The 21,986-nt window shown below is 41.5% G+C and overlaps 1 protein-coding gene across 1 annotated transcript; it reads left to right on the forward strand.

Annotated features, from left to right (window-relative positions):
- The first annotated feature begins 2,091 nt into the window (after positions 1-2,091).
- On the forward strand, positions 2,092-21,553 carry cdh5 (cadherin 5). Its single transcript, XM_076104164.1, has 14 exons — positions 2,092-2,313; positions 2,573-2,852; positions 4,027-4,149; positions 4,337-4,504; positions 4,648-4,832; positions 7,210-7,323; positions 7,519-7,661; positions 7,752-7,885; positions 9,394-9,503; positions 10,015-10,117; positions 14,247-14,377; positions 15,135-15,249; positions 20,193-20,325; positions 21,169-21,553. Exons 1-14 carry the CDS (start codon positions 2,092-2,094, stop codon positions 21,551-21,553), a joined length of 2,346 nt encoding a protein of 781 aa, XP_075960279.1.
- Positions 21,554-21,986: the final 433 nt, after the last annotated feature.

Consider the following 21,986-nt stretch of genomic DNA (forward strand, 5'->3'; position numbering starts at 1 on the left):
CTGTCTACGGGGACGGTGCAGGGCTGCTCTGAGATATCTACTGGAGTGCAGAGCACATATAGACTAAAATGTTTTGAAGATTACTTCCCTGGCATTTCTGCTTTATTAGATAGAGTCCAGTGGGGGGAGGCAGGGACCATGGGGGAGACAAAGTAGCAGAAAAGAGTGGGCGAGACAGTGAGAAGGAATGAGAGGGAAAGCTTGAGTTTACTAGACTGCTGATTTTTGTGTGCCTTATGCATTTTTATTTTGGTTAAATTGTGCTAAAATGGCCCGCAGGCACGAGCTGGTGATGAAAGGCAGTGAAATGTTTGCTAACTCGTAATCAATCAAAAGCCATTAATCCGATGAGGTGCAAGTTTGCTTTCGATTTTAGAAGTGATTTCACCAAATTTAAACTTCAATATGAAGCAGACGAATCTCGGGCTTGTCGGGTTGAATTTATAAAATGATGATGAATATATTTATTTATTTTTTTTGTTTTTTTGTTCTATTACTCTTATTTTCTTTGGTCTTTGGGCTTCATGTTTCTGCAATGACCTGCTGACATTTTATGTGGATGCATGTTTTTTTTTTTTTAGCTACTCCAGTCTTTGCACCATCTGTCATTGCCCAATTCTATGTGTACAAGAATATTAAAGGGTTTCCAAGATTGTGGGGAAAAAATCCAGATGAGGAAACTTCTGTTGTCAATTACTGGGTGGATTGTCATGACATGTTCTCCAGAGGATGAATCCTAATGGCTTTGGTGATCCCCTGACTTTTCCTACAGCGCCAACAGCAGGTTGCTTTGTCTCTAATGAGTGAATTGCCGTAAACTTTAAATGCAGACAGTCATGTTTTTGTGAACTTTGATGATCCCCTCCAGTGCCGTCATAAGGGCAAAATGAAATTTGTCCAATACTTTGGTTGATCTCTTTGGATTCTTTTATAACCTCACAGCACCACCAATGTGGCTGTAGAGTCTTGTCTCTTTATTTCTCTGCATGGCGTTCAGACCAAAAATAGCCTCAAAAGAAATCATGGGTCTATGTAGATGTGGACTTTTTAAAAGGTAAGAAGACACAAGCCATGAATTTGAAGGCTTATCTGATGCCAAAACACTGCATAAAGGATTTTAAAACTACATTACTACAAATTCAAAGGTAAACAGTAGAATTACGTTGTTTATTTAATGAAGTAATCTACCAGGATTGTAGGCTGGCACTTTTTGTTTTCGCCAATGTTGTTGCCAGATGACGTTGCATTAAATCACAGCAAAAGTTGAGCCAGATTCACATTTTTTTTCGCCAAACAACAGCTTGCATTTGATTTGCCAAAGCCCACTATGCTGACACCTTTGTCCTTGTTGCTGATGTCTGGCATAAATGAATGTGCAAAACTGACTCCTCCTCTCATGATCCTAGATTTGAATCCAGAACTGGTATCGGCAATAAAGCATTCACTGTGTTGCACCCAAACTCTCTTTTTATCCTGCAATTTGATGTGCTGTATTAAAGGGGAGCATAATAAAAACCGATCAGAAATTCAAAATGTCAAACAGTCCCTTCATGGTAAATGGCCTTTCCAATGGCTGATAAAGATGGACATCCTAAGTGGTTTTAATGTCAGCTCCTCTCTCCGTCTCTGTCCGTCTGTCTCTTTCTGTTTCTGTCTCTCCTTCATGCTACGCCAGTGGGTCAGAACCTAAAATGGGTCACAGGCCTATGTTTAATAGATCCCCATGCGACCACATTAGTGATATGCCTCAGCCCAGTTCCCATGATGGGGGGCTAAATGTTTCATTTGGGTCCCAGGCTGAAAAGGTTTAAGAGCCCTGGTCCTCAATGATAACTAGACCTCGAGCTCAGCGGTGGCCTGTAAGGGGACCGCGAGTCCTTGGCCTTCACTCCGAGTCTCACCCTGGCACAGTGAAAGGGTCTGTCCACAGCTGATAAGTGGTTTTAATGTGATCTCCTCCCTCTTCTTTTTTGCTCCCTCTCTCCTCTCACATATTCCTTTCTGCATCCTCCCGTCACCCTTATTCGTTCTTTTACCCCTCTCTGCTCTCTCCTCTTTTCCCTCATCCCTCCCTATCACTTTCTGTCCTAGATGATGGCTTGGCTCCAGCTGTGGACTATGGGGCTTATGGCCATTATGTCCGTCTCTCTCGCTGTTGCGGGAGATTCTGGCCTTCCTGCGGTGGAAGGCAACGTTGAGATTGTGAAGAAAGAGTCCCATCCGGTCCTGATCAGGCAGAAGAGAGATTGGATCTGGAACTCTCTCTATGTGGAAGAGGAGAAACCTGCGCCCACCGCCTACAAGATAGGACAGGTAGGAAGATCCTCCTCGTGTTTCTGGTCTACTTCCTATCTGCTTGAGTATTTTTTGTCATTACCATTCCGTCTTAATGCTGTAGCCAAGAATCTAGGGCAATAACTTGTTGCTAACCAGCTCTTTGATGAATATTTGATTGATTTTGCTAGAATACTCAGTTCATCTGTGGGAAATTTGCTGGAAGGGTGTTGATTTGAGTCGTCACTCCAGCTGGGGGAAAATTAAGAGACACTCAACTCACTTTTTCCTTTCGCAGCTGAAGTCGAGCCAGAAAGTGGAGGTGAAGAGCTTCAAAATAGAAGGTGAAGGAGCAAACACCATCTTCACTGTGGATCAAAAAGGAGACCTGTTTGTCACCAGATCTCTGGACCGAGAGGAGAAGAACGCGTACCATTTAACCGCCAGGATGTATGATGGGAACAACAAGTTGATAGAGGATGCTGGAGAGTTTGTTGTCCAGGTGACGGATCTCAACGACAACATCCCAGTTTTTCCCGGATCATATAATGGATCAATTACGGAGAGGTCCACGATAGGTGAGTAGCTATTGGCAAAAAAGATCATCAGCTGGTGATAACAGGTTGAACAGTTGCTCAATAGGTTTTTGTCAAATTGGGTTTATTTGTATCACCTTGCATATTTAAAATGAGTTTTATAGGCCCACAACATCAGTGGGTTCCTTCCCAGTCGCCAGGGAACAATGTTGGCATTGTGCGTTTCTGCAAACCATGGATACGTTGAATGTGGACGTTTTTGAATTCGGTCAGATCAAGTGACGTCGTAGCTCTAGCAACCGTTATTGAAAGTTACGTGGTATAGTTACAAGTGTGAAAGTCGTCTCAAGGGAGGGTGGAAGGGTGGTGGATGGGTCAAACAAACTTTCACCCAGGGGACAGATTTTTGTGTCCCGTGTGAAACCAAATCAATGTTGATTTAATGCTTGTTACATCACTTTATGTAAGAGAGCTACGCTGAGGACTGTTATTTATTCACGCAAGTTACAGTTGTTATCTGACATTGTTACGTTGATATTTATACACAAACCTAACCAATTGTTTCACAACATTAACCATGTTGCACTGTGCATTTCTGCAAACACAGGACTTTCACCCAGGAGATCGCTGTTTGTGTCCCAAGTGACACCAAGTACACTTGTTGCGTAACAATACCTAAGAGAGTCCGCTACGACTGCTTGTTATTTTATTACGCTAGTTACACAAAGCCTGATTTTTTTTTCTAACCTTAACCCTGTAGTGTTGTTGCTTGTTTCACAACGTTAAACATGTGACATTGTGCATTTGAAGGATGATACTATGCTGATATAAAAAGAATAATGCCAACTATTGTTTTCTGGTGACTGGGTTGTTCGAAAACTCATTGCAGACCATGTGCCCACACCATAAATGAAGCAAATTCTTACTGGAAAAAAGTTTTTATTGCCGCAAGTATTTGACATTTAACATCCAGGGATTTAATTTAATAATTAAAAATAGACTGAACTGTGAAAAGTGTGGGGACATAATTAAACAATAATGTCAACACCTGTCACAATCATTAGCACATCCTGCTGGGAAAAAAATGGCACATTAGTGACTGAAATAAAACAATCTTAGAACATAATCATGTTGTGTTAATCAACCAAAGAACATTTGGGTTGGACATTTTTGAAAAGCTGCATGATGCCTTCAACAATTCATGTTCTTTATCCAGGAACTAAAGTAGTTGAGGTGAGGGCAACCGACGCGGATGACCCCACCACTGCTAACGGAGAGCTCAGGTACTCTCTGACCCCACACGGAGAACTTTCTGCCTTCGAAATCGACAGCATCACAGGTAGGCTGGCTGCGCTGACGTCCGACATGATTATTTCATCCTGCAGCGGCATTGTCTTTTTCCTTAACAAGTTAATGGAGGCAGAGGTGTAGATGTTACAAACTATTTTTACTTGAATATGAGTCAGAGCTGACCTCAAAGATAACACCCTCTCCGTCTGTCTGTCTCTCTCACTGTCTCTCTGCAGGTGTGATCAGCTGCAAGATAAACACTCTGGACCGGGAAACCAAGAGCCAATTTGTAGTGGTGGTTAAAGCTCAGGACATGAGAGGAATGGCCTCTGGCAGCACATCCACCACCTCTGTCACCATCACCATCGCCGACACCAACGACAACATTGCTTCTTTCACCCGAAGTAAGAAATATTTCAGAAGGAAAGGTTCCAATCTGTTGCCCGTCTGGACACAACACTTTGATCTTGATTTTAAGATCAGGGTTATTCATATGAACATATTTAGAGGAGCTATATTCACAGCGATGTCTGTTTTCTGTCTGCAGAGACGTATGAACTGCAAGTTCCGGAGGACCACAAGCTGAATGAGAAGATAGGCACTCTGGAGTTGGAGGACAGGGATCAGATTCAGAACAAAGAGCCCATCTTCATCATTCCAAATGAAAACAGCAAAGTGTTTAGCATCGAACTCAGCAGCCCCAACAAGGATGGCAACCTCATGCTCAAACAGGTAGGAGGCGCATGTGGCAACAAATGAATAGACGATATCTTACGGCTAAAAACTTTTATTTTTTAGCATTCCTTGCTTTGGGTCAATTTGATAGTGGGAATACTGATTAATTTGGATCCCACAGGTTCCCACAGCCCTCTTAGATAGGCTCCAGTAGCTCTTCACCTTTTTGAAAGATGTGATGGCTTCATTGTTTTTCTCCGTGAGACATGTGCATGCAAGTGTTTATGAACTTTATCTGTCCGCACCCAATCTCGCATACTACTGGAACCATCAGCCTGACTTTCTGTGCTCACATATGACTGTACGTAGGACCTCTTGTGTTTGCGGTGATTCACAATTTAAAAAAAAGCTATTTCATTGACTGTTGTTTACTCCTCACTCCTCTTAACCTGCTTCAGTAGCAAAACGGATTCCCGGCAAACGGCTAGGCTAAACAATAGCCTCACCTAGTCTGTTGTAGGCCACATGTTGGCCTTTGTCATGGCTCAAAAACTTACATTCATAGAAAGGTTTGGTCTCAATATGAACCAGAGCATCCGCAGATTAAATCCATAACCAATATGTTATGATTCACTAAAGACAAGACAATAAATGTACTATACATTAGCATTAGCAATTTGTTATATTTAAACTTTCTCTGAAAGCCATGTACCCTTTGGCAACATGTAGGAGTACCCCTTGTAGAAGTAGAAGGTCCCCTACATTTTTTCGGGTTAATCTAAAATGAAATGAAAGTGGTTTAGGTAGTGTTACATACTCACACTTCCAGCCCCCAAAAACGGTGGGTTTAATGTTCATTTTATATTTTCATCTTTTTAGGTGGTGCTTTTAATTCCGAATGGTAGGAAACGAGCACAAACACAGATTTACATGACCGTATCACCAACATTATCAGCATCCGTGAGCTGAGCATAAGAATCAAGGCCACAGTGGCCTGAGAGGATTTCCATGACTTCAAGTATGCTAATGTTTCAATGGTAATGCAGGACATTGGACGAATAACACTAGAATTCAAACCCAACAGTGCTGGCCTCCTCCTGGTGAGGAGAGCTACTTATGCCTGCAGGAATTCTAGCAGGTTTACTTCACTGGATTGTGCTCCTCAGATAAAGTATTTTGGACATGGGAGAGCTGAATATGTATTCTAATGAACTGAGCTCTGTAATAGCACGGCCTGGAATCGAATCGCACCACAATCTTCTCTCTGCTCGACTCGCCCCTCAGCTCTGTAGCCCCTCTCATCTTTCTCACCGGCTGTGTTTATTCGTGCAGGGAGTAAGCCAGCTATTGTCCTCACTGCGGTTAAGGTCTTATTCTTGTTAAGCTGTTTACACATGCCTTTGATACCCTGCGACTGAGTATTCCTGTTACCATGAATAATCCAGTTAACAGAATATTCCTGCCTACCTGTGGTGTCCCATCCACAGATAAAAAAGTCCGCCAGAAACAACATTTAACCGAACAGTAGGCTATTGCTTATACAGGGCAAAGAAACGATAAGCAGAAATGTGACGGTAAGCAGAGCTTGCTGCCATATATCTGTTGACATGAAAGAGCATTCGTAACACTGTGCATGTCTCAGTTCGTGCAGACTTTGAAGAAGTGAAAGGAATAAGGTGTTTTCATGCATGAAAACATGTTTAACATGGAGGGAAAATATGGCACTTTGCTGTGTTTCTTAAATCCAGAGTTTGAGCTGAACCAGGTTGTGACATTTAGAGCCTTTTTACACCTGCAATCGACAGCTGTCCTTGGTGAACAGACGCAGGTGTGAATGCACTGGGGATGACGATGTGTGGTGCATTTGAGCAGAAAAAAAAGAGAAGTGCAAATGCACTTGTGTCCCCAGTCTAAAAATATGAGCAAGACTTATGGAAATATACACTTTTGAGGAGGATTCAAAATGTGGAATGTCACTTCCTCTATGGATATTAAGTGTTTACTGAAGTAGTGAGACATTAAAGTTAAGTCTCAAAAACATGACATTGATAAGGTTTACTGCATTTTGATAAGAGAACAGAGTCATTTAGGATTTCCAGGTGCATCAGATGTAGACACAAAAATGAGCCGAGACGGTTTCGAACCCTTTGGGAAACAAATAATCATCTTAGAAGTCCAGTGGAACTGCTCTTTTAAATACTGTAACCTACAACTATTGACAGCATTAGTACAATAATAAAACAATGCTCAGTGTGCATATTTAGCCCCTTTGGCCCTCATCAACTCCTCAACACAACATTATTTGGCCATATAAACAAGGATGACAAGAGCTCCAAATATATGCTCAAAATGAAATCTAATTCTGATCTGATTAGTAGTTATTCTTGACTTGCTGTGGACTGAATTCCCAGTTAACTCTTTCTCGGACTCTCAGGCTCTGGACTACGAGACGACGAGCAGCTACACTTTCACCGTCCAGGTGCGAGAAAACCTGAGAAACCTGCGTTTTCCTGCGGACAACATGGGCAGTGCTGTCACCACAGCCCAGGTAATTATCCAACAGGACGTATGTAGCCTCTAAGCCATCACCCTGCTTTTTATCAATGTGTGACATTATGCATTGAAGAGACGAAGAACAAAAACTTTCATCCCAACAATTCTAGTCGATTTAAATCTTTTAATCTTGACCAGACGTGCAGAAATAACAAGCTGTCTTTCAACTGAATTCATTTGAAATTGACAGGTGAACATCAAGGTGTTGGATGTAGACGAGGCACCGCTCTTCTCGCTGCCCATCTACACATTCACCGTGGAGGAGGAACGTATTGTGAGCAACATAGGAACCGTCACAGCCAGAGATCCTGACAAAGCCAACAAGAGCATTCGGTACGATGCTGTGCAAAAAAATAAAAAAATAAATAATGCAACTAATCCTGCGTATAACTGTTACCCTGATCTCTTGCTCTCTCTGGTTAGATACTCCATCTTAGACAAGGACTGTCCTATCAGTATCAACCAGTTCACCGGTCAGCTGTCCACCCTGAGGATGCTGGACAGAGAGCTGGAGGCCACACACATGTTTCAAGTTAAAGCACAGGAGGAGCCAAGTGGTGCGTCACACACACACACACACACACACACACACACACACACACACACACACACACAGGAATTCAGTTTATTAATCCCGTTTCTTTTGAACAAAAGAGCCTCAGATAAATAATCGAAACCATGTGTTTTCTCCAACAACGGTAATGTGCAAACAGGGAAGGAGTTAGAAAGGCCAATAAAAGACAGCGTGTTCTCTCGTTGTTCACTGAGCAGCTCCTCTGGATTTATCGAGGGATGGAAGTCTAACGCATTAACAGGGATTTTCTTTATAGATTTAACACATTGCATCAACACCTGGTCGACCCACACGGGAAGGAGCGAGAAAGCAGGAAAAAAATCACATTAGTGGGTCTCTTTGTTCACTTGCAGCCTCCAAAACCAAACTATATATTTTTAGACCGGCAATGAATGAAATCTAGAATTCTATTTTAGAGGCTTGTCACGATGTTTAAGGAACACAATGGTCCCCTGAGCTTGACAAGGTCCTCGATATATACAGTACATGTGCTGTACTAAAGATAGTTTTAAAATCTCTGAACAAGAGGCAGGAAAGAGACCCACACATTTATCAAAAGACCAATACTGAAAGCGTCAGTGATGTAAAATAAGTGTAAAAGCTGCTTTAATGTGACAAAAAACAACAACTGCCAAACAAAAAGCTCACGAATAGAAATCCTTTCAGGCACATGACCTTAATCAGCTCTATCAAAGACAGAGATACACAAACCTGATCAGCTCCATACTGTCACATCAGCCCGCTAAGGTAGATGACAAGCAAGCTGTGTGAAGTGAGCCGTGGAAGACAACAGTAAGAAAGTACGACATTAAATAAACAAAAACGTTGATAAAACATGGAGAATTTGTAAAAATGCTTTGTAGTAATTGATTTTACTTATGTGATATTTTTAAAAAGATTAAGAATTGATTGTTTGGAGTGTAATTGTTTCTCCTGTTGGCCCACCTGTGTTCTTCAATCTCTCTTCTAACCAGATGATTTATTTTCTCTCCACATTGAGGACCACATAAGCGTTAAATAAGATTACGTTACATCACGAGAGTTACATGTAAGGGTTTCTTTTTATCCTCCAGCAAACATTTGCTCTAAAGAAACCCTGCAGGCAGCTCACAGATATGTCTGTTTCCATCGTCAGCACATTGTGAGACACGATATGATGATGAAAATGTAATGACGTGATTATCCAGGCCACAATAATTCACAAAAGTAGTCAGATAATCATAAAAAAAGTGCTTCAAACTCTTAAAAATTGCACTAAAATCACTTTCCCTTACTTTTAGTTATTAAGAAACAAATATTTATATTGCATCAAAGATGGGACACACAACTTTCTATAGTGAACATCCTTTTTAGTGGGAAAAACAAACGATCATAAATAAAGTAATCATAAATAAATCAATAGGTTTTCCAGCCATCAACTTATTGTGTGTTTTTAATCTTTAACATCGTCCCACACAAAACTAATCAGGTGCTGCCGTCTGTCCTCTGCAGGTTTGGAGTCATTTGTGAAAGTCAACATTATAGTTCAGGACATCAATGACAACAAGCCTGAACTGACTGTGGATGAGATCTTCGTATGTGAGAACGACCTCACGGACACGGTGAGAAAAACACAGTATTTACAGCAGGTTGTCTTTATTTTAGTAGATATTTACAGTAACTTTATTGGGTTTGGACTTCATGAATACCTGATCTTCAGTTGTATTTTGTAAAACAGGAAGTTCACTAATATCTGTGTCACAACCCGAAGACCAGGGTGGCAGAAAAATAGACGGAGTATTACAGTCCAGTTGCCAGGAAAGAATGTTGGCATTGTACGTTTCTGCAAAGCACAGATACATTGAATGTGGACGTTTTTGCATTCGGTCAGAGCAAGAAATGCAGTATAAAGACAGTTATTGAAGGTTATGTGGTATAATAACATGTACTAAGGCCAAGAAAGTCCAGTCACAATCTTTGAAAGATGGGCAATTGTAATATGTCAACCATATGTGCATTGCATTTTAGTAACTGGGATAATTTCCCAAACAATATGTGCTGCAGACAGTTAGACTGCACTGGGTATAAACAAGTTTGTATACAGGATGAATTAATGTTTGTGTTGCTCCTCAGGTGATAGGAACCTTGCGAGCCTCAGATAAAGACGACCAGCCAGCTTCCTTCAGTTTCAGCCTGGCCAGTGAGAGCTCCAACTTCTCCATCAAAGACTATGGCAGTGAGTCTTTGTGTGCACCGAGCATATATTTACCTTTATATTTCTTGCTCTCAAGAAGAGCCGGCCTTGGCACTTGTTGCTATGCGACAACGGAAACTCCATTTGAGGCTCAGTGCTTTGTTGCTTAAAGTTAAAAATTATTTTAACTTCTCAAAGCATGCTTTGGTTCTCCCAGCCAGACGGGGGATTTAGAGAGCCTGTCTGGGACCGTAAGTGCTGTCTACAATGCACAACAGCAAATATTGAAAATAATGAGAGCAAGTGGCTCGGTGGAGCTGAAGATGTATTCTAAACTCATGCCAGCTCAGGATGTTAAAGGAACATGCTACACACAGCGCTACTGTGGTGCTTTCTTTCAATAAAACCATGGAGAGTAGAGGGAAAAACTGCACCAACAGGCCGAGCCTTGTGCATGAGAGGATGCTCATTTTGATATGTGTTTATTGTTTTGATAGATTTAGGGCTTTACAAAAATGTTCTAAGACATAACAAAAGCTTATTTACTAAACAATGGTGGCGCTAGAAGAAAAATCTCCACAGTCAGAAGGATAGATCACGTGTTTATACAAAATCGCAATTGTGAATTGTGCACGATATGAAACGTCAGAGGATCACCAAAGTCTTGGTGTTTCATCTTCTGGGCACCGTGGATATCTGTGCCGAGTTTCAAAAATATGATTATTTCAATTCGGATCCAAGCGGTAGACTGACTTTTATTATTCTATATGCTATGGTGTTTAAAAAGAATGGTGGCCAATCCGCATCACATTATCTTTTCTTAAACCTAACAAAGTAGTTTTGTTGCTGAAACCTAACGAAGGAAATTTATTTTGAAAGGACTGTATGTTCTGTATGTAAGAAGTCGAAACAAGTTGCTGGCTTTCGTAGGAAAACGCACACAAAATGAGGAGGAACTTTTTCACAAGACACCAACACGAACCGTTGTATGAGGATACGTTGAGTTACATATAGTTCTGTTTGTCAGCTGTATTCTACTCTTGGCCTCTTTGCTGGCTCCATCACTCAACATAAAAACAGAGCTTTCTGTTACCAAAAGATTACTCTAAATTCAAAGCAGCGTCTACAATCAGTAGATCCGCTGCCATTTGGGAGTGAAAATGTGTAGATATAAATATGCAAGTTAGAAAATGTCAGATCGAATAAACAGACTGTGACACGGATGATGGTGTGAAACCCTGACAGAGGCATTTGCTTTGATCCAGACATTGATATTTAGGCAAAGGTTGGTGCTCTGTTGCGTCAGACATCCAAAGCCTATTTGGGTTATTCAGCTTAGGACACAAAATGGCACAAGTAAAACAGTTTTCATCATTTTTGATCATCACGTAGCGTTATAAAACATGAAAGCCGGAGGAAAAGAGTTACCAACTGTTCTAGTCAAATATTAAAAGTCTGAATAGATGAAAGCCTTAGGTAGTCAGATGAAAGATTTAGGTGAAGTGTTACTATTTAATTTAAGTGAAACTTGAAACGCACTGAAAGGAAGATAAACAGAGGTATGAACTCATCCATTTCCTCTCTGCTCGTGCCTGGAGGGGTTGACATGTTGAACCGATGGAGAAGGAGGAAGAGGGAGACGGAGGAGAGCAAAAGGAAAGACAGATGAGGCAGAGGTGGAAGAAAAAGATGAAAGGAAGCGAGACGGAGAGATCGGGATTAAGGAAGACGGGTAACATTAAAGTGAAACCGTGTTAAAATGCAGGCAAATATAAAAGGAGAGAGAATGATGAAGAGCGATGAACAAGAGAATAGAGTTTGGAAAAGAGAGAGGAGAGAAAATGAGAATGAGTTGGAGTAGAATGAGATAAAATAATAGAAAGGAGAGAGGAGATGAGGACATGATGAAAGTAGGAAACTTCATTAAATGAAAGGAGAGAAAGAAACAGAGGAGAGAAAGATAACAGCACCTCCGGTTCTAACGAGTGAAGCCAATTCAGAAGTGTCTTCAAACCTGCATTCTCTCTAGTGTCCACCAGGGGGCGACTCCTCTGGTTGTATAGAAGTCTATGAGAAAATGACTCTACTTCTCTCTTGATTTATTACCTCAGTAAACATTGTAAACATGAGTTTATGGTCTCAATCTCTAGTTTCAAGTCTTCTTCAATACAGCATGATGTTCATTTAGTACATTATGGTCCATTTAGAGCCAAACAGACCATAAATCAGGGTATAGTACTCCACTTCTTATATACTGACTGTGGATAATAGAGATATTGATAAACGAGAAGGGGGAAGTGAACTAGGAAGAAGGAGGAACAGAAAGTCAACAGCCGAAAAGGAGACAGATAGTTTGATAAGTGCTGGTTGTTCGTGTGAACCTCTGTTCTCCCCTGTGCCCCCCAAGAAACATCTGACAGCACCTCACCTCACACCACTTAACACACACACACACATGCAACAAGAGCTGCAAAGTGAAGGCTTTTAAAATATTCATCCACTACCAGCTCTTTAAAACTTGCTTTCATTACTCGGGACCCTGAAAGACACAACAGTCGGTGTAGCTGCACAGCGAAGTGACAAGTGACTCGGTGTTCAGACCACGGAGCCACAGCGAGCTCAGTGCATTAATAGTAGACAAGAGAGAGGAGGAGATGAGGAGAGACTAATGGGATGCGGGAAGAGAGAGATGGAGAGAACAAACAAAAGATGTAGAGAGGACAGTGGGAAATATAGAGAAATCCAGAGGGACGGATTCAAACAAAGAAGGAGCGGGAGACGAGACGGGGAAGAGAGACGAGATGAAGGGAGGACAGAAGCTGTTTTCATCTTTTATTCAGTTAGTTAAGGCTTCTTCTGTACGCATGTCCTCCCACACACACCGTCAGCAACTGCATGTTGTCTTGGAGACAACAATGGAAACTTGATCACAGTGAGGTGTCTGTATAGATCGTTTTTTGAGAGTCAGACATGTTGAACTTTCAGTAAGCGGGTCAGTTTACTTTATCTCCCGTAAAATCCTTCCATGCAAATAGTTTGAGAACTGGATTTGAGGAATCCATCTGTGCGATGTGGGAAGTTGTTTGTGCCGTAGACGACATAGCTAATGAGATGACTGGCCGTCAGCTATTGTGGCCGTGATTTTGACTGACTAGTATGTTTCCAGCCAACCCGGTCTTACCAAATGGCGTCACACCAATTTCTTAAGGCATTTTGGGATGTCGGTGGAGTCAGAGCTCATATAAAAAATCTCTCAGGAGGGATGAAATTATTGAGCCAAGTGATTTCCCTTCTTTCACAAGACAGATATAATTCAAACTCAAAGTCCAATATGTGCAAATGTCAGCAACACCCAGGTTGTTTTTATTCAAACCAGAGCTATTTCTCTGTCTGAAAGTTCAGCAGAGTGCGTCTTCGTATGTTTGAGTGTTCGCAAGGGTCTTTCCTGCCATTGTGTTTCTGGAATTCCTCCAGCGGTGGGATATTGTGGAGAAAGGCTCTCCCCGTCGTCTCTGCAGGAAACTTCTGCCTGCCGGGGGTTTGAGTAATGGCTGTATTGTTGGTCAGGCCTGCAGGGAAGACGTAGCTCTGTTCTGCTCAACATGTTCCCTTCTCTATAATTTCTATTCTTTTTTTTTATTTTGTTCTATTCCCTGTTGGTGCTTTTTGACTTTACGCTCATTGTGTATTTTGAGAAACCCTTTTTGTCTGGCCACCAATTAACCACATTATATTCAAATGATTAGGGGCCATATTGTTTACATTGTCAACAATATTCTCCTCTGCAAATGAGATAACAGTCTTTCGAGAATTTACAAAATGTTTGGCCTCATGTAGGCCACTATTTCAGGTTTTTTAAGATGCTGCCATTAGCTATAATCCTAAATGACTAAAATCCTAAATGCACCAAACTGACAAGATAATCACAAACGATCTGTCTGCCTTCATGTGACGACTCTCTTCTTCTTATATCTTGCAACAGACGCTCGCTGTATAAATAGACTTTAAAGACTATATACAAGGCAGGTGAACATTAGATCCGCTTCAGTGAGACAAAGTGATGACTCAGACAAATTAGACATGGATTTTGCAGGAAAGGAAAAGGGTAAATTTGTGTTGAGGTGTCATTTTGTACACTCACCGTGTGTATTTATATGCTTCTTTCTAAAAGACAGCACAGCAGACATCACGGTGAAACAGGGGCCGTTCAGCCTGGATGACCCCAAGGATTACAGCGTGGATGTGCGCATCAGTGACGGAGGGCAGCTCGTCCAGACCAGCATCACCAAGCTGGCAATCAAGGTCTGTTTGTGTGTTTTTGTACAGGCTGTTCTCATTCACTGTTCCTATTTATACATCGGAAAAGTAATACCCTGGTAATACTGAGTCAAGACATGCAGAGCTGCCTCTAAGGAAGTCAGATGATATCGTCAAACACTGCAGTTTCTGTCCTGTGTGAAACCTTCGTTTGTAACATAGCCTACGTGTTTGAACCTAAACCACAATCTTTTTCTAAACCTAACCAAGTAGTTTTGAGTTTGTTGTACGTTCTTTATTTAGGCAAAAGGCAAGGCTGGTAAACTTGAGAAACTTGCAAAAGTATGATAGATTTCCCAAAATATTATCTGACAGAAAAACAGGCCCAATGTTGCCAACTCTTTTCCAACGCACGTAGCTAGCGGCACAAGCTCCAAAAAAAATGCTGAATCAAGCAAGACAGTCGCCAAATCGGTAACACTGACAACTCTTTCCTTTAGGCCTCTCTCCAAAGCCACTCCCCTAAAATGATCATCTTTAGACAGGCTGGTACACAGACCGCTCAATCATTACATTCAGGTCGAATGAAACCTGTTACCTTGATTTATTTTGTTGTCAGAGCATTTGATTAATTCATTGCTGTCAGGATGTAATGAGAAGTTCAACAAAAATATTGAAAATGTTTTTGAAGATTACCAACCCTGCCTTTAAATACTGTGAAACTCTGAATTTCTCCTCACATGCAGTGTATATCTTAGATTTCACTAATGCAGTTACTGATTGATTGTCCTGTCTGTTGTAGTCGTGTCGGTGTGATGCCAGGCGGATTCCTACGCAGTGCAAAGCTGGCGCTCGGAGGATGGGAGTGAGCGTTCACGCCCTGATAGCCATTCTGCTCTGCATACTGACCATACTCGGTAAGTTTACGTTTCTTTTCCTTTCTTCGCTCCTCCCTTTTCTCCTCGCTCGTTGTTCAGATTTTCTGCACAGCTCTTCTCAGAGATCATCTGTCAGGGCTGTGGAGATAATCCTTTTTTCTTAATATTTCTAAGAGTGCCTGAAGAAACTTTCTTTTTCCGGTGACCATTGTTTCATCTTCAAGAGCACCTTGAAGGCCAACTCTAACAATTCCACACATCAAAGTCTTTTACTGCATATGTGAAACAAGTTGAATAAAGCTTTTTGTGACTCCAAAAAGAGCTGTGCTGAAGCTAGTATATTGCCTCAAGTGATGTCACTTGAGTCCACGTCAGTTGGAGTTAAAGACTAAGTTTGGAAATAAATAAAAAATTCAAAGTAGTTTAGTTAAAAAGAAGTGAGCTCACCAGACCTCCTCATCTCTGCTTGAGGCTATATGCTACATTAGCCGCTACCAGCAGAACACACCTGAATCTTCAAAAGACCTGTAAGTGGTCAAGTTGCATTGTGGGTAATTAAGGTGCCAGGTTTTTGACAAGGAATAAGAAAGCTGATATCGCTGGTTCTGCTGTATAATCTTGTCTACACTGTCCATCGTGAACATATGAGCACAACTCTAAATCGCTGCAGTGTGTAAGATTTAGTGGTATCCAGTGGTCAGGCTCCAGATTGCAGCCAACTGAATATCACTTCATTTCCCACCTTCAGTGAGAAGGTGATCGCTGAAAGAGGTGGCAATTGAAACTTGGAAGTAGGAAATCTGTTGGAAGTAAACAAATCAAACGCAAGTATTCCAAACAAGCAGAACAAATAAAATGTGCCACTTCCTGTGAGGCTCTGGGTTTGTTTGGCGTTTGTTTCACCACTGCCCCGCCCCTTTAAGAGACTCGCAGCAGGTCTATGAGTCTATTAGCTCAACACAGATTATGACCCATTCTTCCTCTTCATAGTCACCAAAGTAAATATTGGACCCATTTTTCACAAGCCACATGTCTTCTGAACATTCTGACACTGAAGTAACATTTTTCACACGGACAAATGAGGAGAAAATGAACTCTGTTGGAGACCTTTCTCCGTCTCAGCACACTATTACAAGATCGGACGTTGACTAACGCACTAGCCAAGTCATTTTGCTAATCATGGTTGAAAAATTATGTTATACACGTAATCTTAAACGAGGAAGTATAAAGACCCTAAAAACACACACAGGGACGGTGGGAGGGGAGGTGGAAAAACAGCGATCTTTCAGCCAGGAGACCGCTGTGAAATGAGAAGTCAACGTTGATTTATGTGTCACGTAACTTGCGTACTTCAGTAACGGCACTTCTGTAGTCATTTTAACCCAAAAAGCGATCTTTTCCTAAACCTGACTAAGCAGTTTTGTTGGCTAAACCTTACTGAGTTGTTTGCTGTGAAGATGGAAGTTTACTTTAAAAAGACGTGCGGAAATTGACACGTGTTGCTGGCTTTCGTAGAAAAATGCACGAAAAATGAGGATTAACTTTTCGTAAGTTATCAAACGAATCGTTGTATGAAGATACGCTGGGCCGTTATCCGAGAAAATATCTAAATACGTTTTGCAAATATAACCCAATGTGCTTTCATACATTCACGTAACTCTCAGGTGGGACACGACCACGCCCACTTAGGGGAACAGGAAGTGTAAGGTTGTAATGCATCATCTTTATAATAGAGCATCTTTGGGTTCATCAAACACTAATAAACGGGAATTGAAGACATGTTTGTAGTTCGAATCAGTGATGGAAAGCAGAAAAACAAACATTTCGTTGATTGTTTGTGAATCTAAGTCTTCTTAAACCTGCAGAGGTTTAATCTCTGAGAAGAGATTCATGACGACAGCATCGCCGTTGGATGCAAAGCTCCAGCCCTGTGTGAGTGGGGCATCTACACACATCCACTTACCCTTGCTTTGCGATAACTAAGGTTTGCGTTTTGCGGGGAGCTTTCGCCCCTCCCTTTGTTGTTGGTTTTATGAATAATGCAGCGACGGATGTGGAAATAATGCCTGCGGTTGTGAGCTCAATATTCTCTTTGATACCTTCGCCCCCTGCTCCTTTTTCTTTCTTTTTTTTCTGGGGGTAAAAAAAAGAGACACTTGTCATGTTGGATGAGAGGCAAGTCAGAGATAGTTGGCCAAACAAGAGGGAGCTGGGATGAAAAGTGCCGAGGAAAAAAAAAACAAGGAGAAGTTAAAGATAAAGAGGGATGGAGGTGGAGTGACAGATGGAGACCGTATATCTAGACTGAGATACGGGAGATGGAGAGGGGTGCAACAGGCCGACAGATGAGAGGAGAGTGAGACGGGGAACTGAGGTGCAATGAGACCGACTGAGTGACAGAGAGAGACAGAAAGAGGTTAAAGAAGAGAGATGCCGAAAGAGGAGAATTGTGGGAAAAAGCAGCAGAAGAATGGGAGCGGTAATGAGAAGAGTTTATCAGGTCTTTAGGTGCCGTCTGCTTATCAAACACCGCCAAACACTCAACCTATTAACTATTAATATACTCCTTCACTATCGCGCCTTTTCCCCTCTGTTTTTTTTCCCCTTCATCTCTCTCTTCCTCTTTCTCTTCCCCTCTGGGTCTCTCTGTCTCTCTCTTTCTCTTTATCAAACACCCCCAAACACAGGCCAGATTAACTATTTAATGCACTTGTCATTATCTGCCAGGGCCCAAAGCAATTTACCGTGCTCCCCATTCACAGACGCATTTTCTCACAAGAACTCGGGTTTGACACACGGAAATAAATTTTTTTTTCTCAGTCATTTTTTCTACAAAGAAAGGGCTTCTTCTTCTTCTTCTTTTTTCTTCCTCTTTTCTCTCCCCTCTAAGTCTGATATCTGCAGAGCTTATTAAACTGCAGAGCATGTGTTGTAAAAGATTAATCTGTTGGTTTCCCAGGCAAACTTAAATTAGTCCTGCTCGCCCTCGACTAAAAGGCATGGCTAATGCTGCCCGTCCGCTGGGAGAGAAAGAGGTTCATATCGGGACCGAGGCTCGGGGCCTAATCTAATGTACCCTTCTTCCCCTCCGCTGTCTCCTCTCTTGATTTCCTCAGCCACGACTTCTCCCGTTTCTTGCACTTCCTCCTTCCCTCAATCGCTGACAGCTCTCCTTATTTGTTTCTCTTTTCCTTCTATTCTTTCTCTTCCTCTTTCCTGCTTCCTTGTCCTCATTACCTCATCTCTATGGCTACTGAATTTCGGGGCGTAAGCAAGAATAAGAAAAACTTTTATCCCACTTTATTATCATGTTTCTTAACTCGGACGAAAGAAATGCAACGATGGTATTGCAACCCTCCTGTTTTCACCAGATTTACTTCAAATAATCTGTAAAAGTCTATATTTTATGCATCTATAGACTCAAAATCTCTTTTATTCCTTTGACCTTTTTCCCAATTTTCTTTACAGTTAAGCTTGTAAATGATTGCTGGGCCTATTATAACTAGGACTTGGGCGTTGATCAGACCAGGCGATAAAATCACACTGGTGTTGCTGTCTTTTAGTCTCATTAAGATTATTTTAAATGCGTTTATTCTTTATAACTTTGACTGTTCTTGTGGGAAGAAAGTTTTTAAAGTTTACAGTCCTTGTTGCCCACATAGCCTGTCTTTAAATCAGCCGGGCAAACTGCATTCGATAAATGTCCATGCACTCAATAAGTGCTTCTTTCTGAATTTTAAGTCAAAAATAAATAGTTGGTGGACTTTTCAACATCTTAAAGTGTGTTCCCACCAAAATGCGAAATACTTCCCTATGAATATTATATGTCTAAGGCTTTTATTGTGAAAGGTAAGAACAGAAGGAGTGGATCTAGTTTGTGCTGCTTTTGTCAAGGTTGAAAGGAGTAATAAAGTTTGCCGTCTTGGTTCGGTCTCCAGAGCCTCCGTGTTGTTGTTGTTTGTGTGCAGCTCAACCCGTTCAACATGATTGGTTGAAAGCTGAAAACTGTCACGTAATATTCACTTTCTGTGTGAAAGTATTCGTGACAACAACAACAGTTAAGGCCCTTTAGGGTTCGAAACAACATATTGGTCTGGCTTAAAATAAGTACGCTTGTAACGTGACGTACGCTTCGTACTTTAAGACGTGTGACATCATCAGTAAACATTACTCAATTTTTGGTTCCACACGGGACTCCTGAGTAAAGGTCCTCAGGCTACACAGACAAGAGTCTTAATCCCTGCAGCTGCTCGCCTTCTTTGTCACGTCAACAAAACATTTTCTAATGCCTTTGTTTTCTTATGCTCACATTCTTGTGTTTGCTCTCTTTACTTCTTCCTGTGTTTCCCCTCTTCACCCCCTTTTCTCTCTTTCTCAATTGTTTATTTCTTTGTCACCTGCCACATCCAACTTTCCTTCCCTTTCCTTCTCACCCCCCTTCGTTTTGCTTTCTCATTTGCACTTCCTCTCTTGTATTTACTGAATCTCTCTTCCTGCTTCTTACGCTCCCCCCTTTCTCTCCGTCTCTCCTGTGTTGTCTCTGGCTGAGTGGATTCATCTGAGGTTTTCATGCTCGAGGCGAAACGTCTCAGACACCTAAAACCACCCGCTCCTCATTCTCTCCCCTCATTCTTGCTCTGTTTTCTAGTCTCAATCCCTCGTTAGTGTTCCACTTTCCTCACTTGTTTCTTGCCCCCATTCTTTTTTTTCCGTTTCCATTTTCTTGGCCTAATTCTCTCTCGTTTTTTAAATTTACACTGTTGGTCCAGCAGGAAAGATGGCAGGACAAACTGTGGAGGTTTTCCATGTGCAACGAAGTGTTTTACACTGTTCCTCTTTTATACATGGCCTATACATTCATCTATTTCCAATCAAAACATATATAAGTTTTCCTCCATCCCTAATATTGCATTATCTTGTGTCAAAGAGGATCCACAGAATGAACATGTTCTAAAACAAAACCATCCTCTGCTGCTTCTCAGTCATAGTGATCCTGTTTGTGATGAGGAAACGCTACCAGAAGGATTCACTGGCCAGTCTGAAGAACAGCGGGGAGATTCACGAGCAGCTGGTCACGTACGATGAGGAGGGAGGAGGAGAGATGGACACTAATGGGTAGGTAGAAGAAGAGAAAGAAGAAACAACCTCAGAATATAACTGATATGTGCTGACACAGTTTCCACAGGGGAACACTCCCCATCCTTTAACCATTGACACAAAACAATAATTATGAATTTAATGTCAAACGATAAAAGATTTGTTGTAGATCTAAATGTTTTTCACTTTAATACTCTTTATGTTGCCTGCATCTTGATAGTTATATATTTTTAAATGCAGTTCAACAAATATTTTCATTTTATACCTTCTCTATTAATGTCTTTTTATAGATGCTCTACTTTTATTATTTTGCACTTTATATTTAGAAAACCATATACTCTATTAACCCTCTACATTTGCAATATTTATTTTCTTTGCTATATCTGTCAATTTGATGACCCAGTTTGCCCAAAAGAAACGATTAAAGTTTAATCTAATCCAGATCTAATCGTATCTATATTTAATAGTATTAAAACCATACATAATCCCTACACTATCCATAGTAACGGCACCGTACTGCATGCTGTCTGAAGAGACGATGGATTAAGGAAGTAAAGAAGTGAACATAAGCAGCAGAAGAAAGAAATATTATATTTCTGTTCTCATACTATAACCTATATTTCGATTGAAGGCTTTCTGAATGATTATGTTTTGAAAAGATACAATTTTACGTCCTAGTTGTGAAATAGGATTGAATATTATATCAGATAATCTTAGGTTATGTTTATTTGTCTTTTTTGGTCACATCTACTAACACGAGTGTGCATTTAACAGCAGATGTTATATGTTTGATAGACTTATTTCAAATGACAAATTCTCAGAGTTCACCAGTAAACATTGAATTTAATTCCTCTCTTTTAGCTACGATGTCTCAATCCTCTCTTCCGCTTGCCACGATGGCTCCCTGCTCCGTCACCCGGACCGCCACCCCCACCCATCTCTCTACGCCATGGTGCAGAAACCCCCCCACCACGCACAACCCACCGCCTGTAAGGGCGACATGGCCGTGATGATCGAGGTGAAGAAGGATGAGGCGGACCACGACAGGGACGGCTTCCCGTACGACACCCTCCACATCTACGGCTACGAGGGACCAGAGTCTTTAGCCGGAAGCCTCAGCTCTCTGGGGAGTTCCTCCACGGGTTCGAACTTGGATTACGACTTCCTGAACGACTGGGGTCCGAGGTTCAGGACCCTGGCCGAGCTGTACGGTGTGGACGCACCTGACTACTACCATCAATACTGATGGAGACCATCTGCTAATAAGTATATAGGATGCCAAAATACACACACACACACACATCGAAAAGAGCCATAAAAACACACTCACACATAGCCAAACGTATGTAGGAAATATACACACTCACACTCGTAGAACCAGGATTTGACGCCGTCCGTTTAGTTTCTTTCCAAGAGCTTCGGTTTTGGTTTCTGGAGAGCTCTTATACTGACGATATGGTGCCCTTTGTCTCCTCCTCCATCCGAGGAGATGTTGGAAAGATTTTTAAAAGTAACACCAGGACATGACGCCATAGGAGACAGTGAGAACCAACTGCCTCACAGATGTGCAAGAGGATCGATTGTTGGCGACAGCGTGAGGTCCACACCGTGAGGATGCTTTTAAATTTCTGTCACAGTGTTGTGAAGTCTGACATCGTAACCCTTTTATCACCTGAGAA

The sequence above is a fragment of the Anarhichas minor genome, unplaced genomic scaffold, assembly GCF_050575085.1.
Source record: "Anarhichas minor isolate MPS153535 unplaced genomic scaffold, ASM5057508v1 ptg000029l, whole genome shotgun sequence".
NCBI lineage: Eukaryota > Metazoa > Chordata > Actinopteri > Perciformes > Anarhichadidae > Anarhichas > Anarhichas minor.

Coding starts and splice junctions, on each gene's coding strand:
- cdh5 (XM_076104164.1), top strand. CDS start 2,092: ATGATGGCTTGGCTCCAGCTGTGGACTATGGGGCTTATGGCCATTATG. Junction 7,662..7,751: donor AAAGCCAACAAGAGCATTCG/GTACGATGCTGT, acceptor CTCTCTGGTTAG/ATACTCCATCTTAGACAAGG. Junction 10,118..14,246: donor CTCCATCAAAGACTATGGCA/GTGAGTCTTTGT, acceptor TCTTTCTAAAAG/ACAGCACAGCAGACATCACG.